General features: G+C 44.2%; 1 gene segment (V, D, J or C); it reads right to left on the reverse strand.

Moving 5' to 3' along the window:
• Positions 1 to 1,588: 1,588 nt before the first annotated feature.
• On the reverse strand, positions 1,589 to 2,134 carry LOC116863635 (the record flags this gene model as incomplete). The annotated part of the segment is given in 2 exon segments: positions 1,589 to 1,963; positions 2,067 to 2,134. Coding segments are annotated over 2 exon segments (421 nt in total), but the record flags the coding sequence as incomplete, so codon positions are not given.
• Positions 2,135 to 2,467: the final 333 nt, after the last annotated feature.

Below are 2,467 nucleotides of genomic sequence, written 5' to 3' on the forward strand. Positions count from 1 at the left end.
AGCAGAGAGCCCGATGTGGGACTTGATCCCAGGACCCTGAGATCATGACCTGAGCTGAGGCTTAACCACTGAGCCACCCAGGTGCCCTGTTTTTGTTTTTTTTTTTTAAATTTCTTTTCAGTGTTCCAGAATTCATTGTTCATGCACCAAGGAAATAAGGGCTTTGAGGGGCGCCTGGGTGGATCAGTGGGTTAAACCTCTGCCTTTGGTTCAGGTCATGATCCCAGGGTCCTGGAATCGAGCCCCGCATCGGGCTCTCTGCTCTGCAGGGAGCCTGCTTCCCCCTCTCTCTCTGCCTGCCTCTCTCCCTACTTGTGATCTGGCTGTGAAATAAATAAATAAAATCTTTAAAAATAAAAAAAAATTAAAAAAATTTAATTAAGGGCTTTGAATGACACACTGGACCAGATAGACTTCTTTGTTATTTACTTGGGCTCTTTCTCTATCATTTTGATAAACTTAGGTAGAGGATTCTCAGGTGTATTGTGGTTTTTTCCCCCAAAGTATCACGTGACATGATGAGCACAAAGTTTTATACCGAACAGATGGAGCGTTGAATATTATATCAAAAGTCAATGATGTACTATTTCTCGGCTAATTGAATTAGAAAACAACATAGGCAGACCCTGGTTTCCTTTTTTTTAAATTTTTATTTTTTATAAACATATAATATATTTTTATCCCCAGGGGTACAGGTCTGTGAATCGCCAGGTTTACACACTTCACAGCACTCACCATAGCACATACCCTCCCCAGTGTCCATAACCTCCCCCACCCAACCCCCCTCCCCCCATCAACCCTCAGTTTTTGTGAGATTAAGAGTCACTTATGGTTTGTCTCCCTCCCGATCCCATCTTGTTTCATTCATTCTTCTCCTACCCCCTTAAACCCCCATCAGACCCTGGTTTCTTTGATCTGTTCTGTGTTTCTTAGTTTCTATATAATCTCTTCCTGCTCTAATCTTGCTATTTCCTTCCTTCTGCTATATTTAGGATTCAGCTGCTGCTATTTCTCTAGCATCTTTAGGTGTAATGTTAGGTTGTTTATTTGAGATTTTTCTTGCTTCTTGAGGTGCTCCTGTATGGTGTGTATTTCTGTCTTAGGACCACCTTTACTGCAGAGAAATTACAGGATGGTGGTAACGGTTTTCTACTATTTTCTTAAATTTAATTTTTTTTTCCAATGGAGTTTTTATACTGCTGTGTGTGTGTGTGTGTGTGTGTGTGTGTGTGTGATCTTCTGGCTCTGCTGGAGGTTTTTGTGATCCACAGTGAGTGCCACTGTGATTCTTAGAAAGGTTTTGTTGACCTGCATCAGGATATTTGTAATTTATTGGTATTTAAGGACAAGAGGAAACTAATGTAACTGACTCTTTTTTTTTTTTTTGCATGTTCGTATATTTGTCTTCCTGCTACAACTAAGTTTCTAAGTTAGAGAGTGAACAGGTAAGCACAGAATAATGTCAAGGAGGCTCCCTGGGGAAACTGCTCTATGGAGAGGAAACCCCAGACCCTGACAGGAAATATGCCATAACCACCATCTGCACCTGCTCCTGGGATTAAAGACAGAATTGGTGAGGAGTGTGCACCTTCTGCTGGTCTGATGCCCTTGTAGTTTGAGGTTTGCGTAGGCTCACACTGATGTCCCCTCACTGTGTCTGTTACACAGTAATACACGGCCGTGTCCTCGGCTCTCAGGCTGTTCATCTGCAGGTACAGCGTGTTCTTGCCGTTGTCTCTGGAGATGGTGAGTCGGCCCTTCACAGAGTCTGCGTAGTATGTGCTACTTCCATCATAGCTAATACTTGTGACCCACTGCAGCCCCTTCCCTGGAGCCTGGCGGACCCAGCTCATGCCAGTACTACTGAAGGTGAATCCAGAGGCTGCACAGGAGAGTCTCAGGGACCCCCCAGGCTTCACCAGGTCTCCCCCAGACTCCACCAGCTGCACCTCACACCGGACACCTGCAGACATAAGACATCCTGGTCAGGAAAATGTCACACAACCATGGTTTCTCTCACTCATATCCTCTCACTTCCTCTATTTCTTTTGTTCTCCAGAAATTACCTTTTAGAAGAGCAACAAGGAAAACCCAGCGCAGCACTAACTCCATATTGAGTTCACTGTGTTCTGTCCTGATCAGGGAATGTGGACACCTGGAAATCCCAGGACTGGGGCTCCTCTCCCAGCTGCCTGGTCTGGGCTGGGCTGTTTTATTCAGTGGAGGGAAGACCCTATTTGCATGTCCTCTGAGTATATTGTTAGCTCCAGACTCAGGTTCAATTCTTTACAAGTTAAAAACAAAGATTGCATTGTTTGTGGATCACTTTGTTTAGATGGCACTTTGAAAATATGCAGTATTCTTTTTTTGTTTGTTTGTTTAAAAACTGCATTTATCAGGCCCCTGGGCATCTCAGTGGGTTAAAGCCTCTGCCTTTGGCTCAGGTCATGATCCCGGATTCCTGGGA

The sequence above is a fragment of the Lontra canadensis genome, unplaced genomic scaffold, assembly GCF_010015895.1.
Source record: "Lontra canadensis isolate GAN:19392208 unplaced genomic scaffold, GSC_riverotter_1.0 scaffold1936, whole genome shotgun sequence".
In the NCBI taxonomy this organism is placed as follows: domain Eukaryota; kingdom Metazoa; phylum Chordata; class Mammalia; order Carnivora; family Mustelidae; genus Lontra; species Lontra canadensis.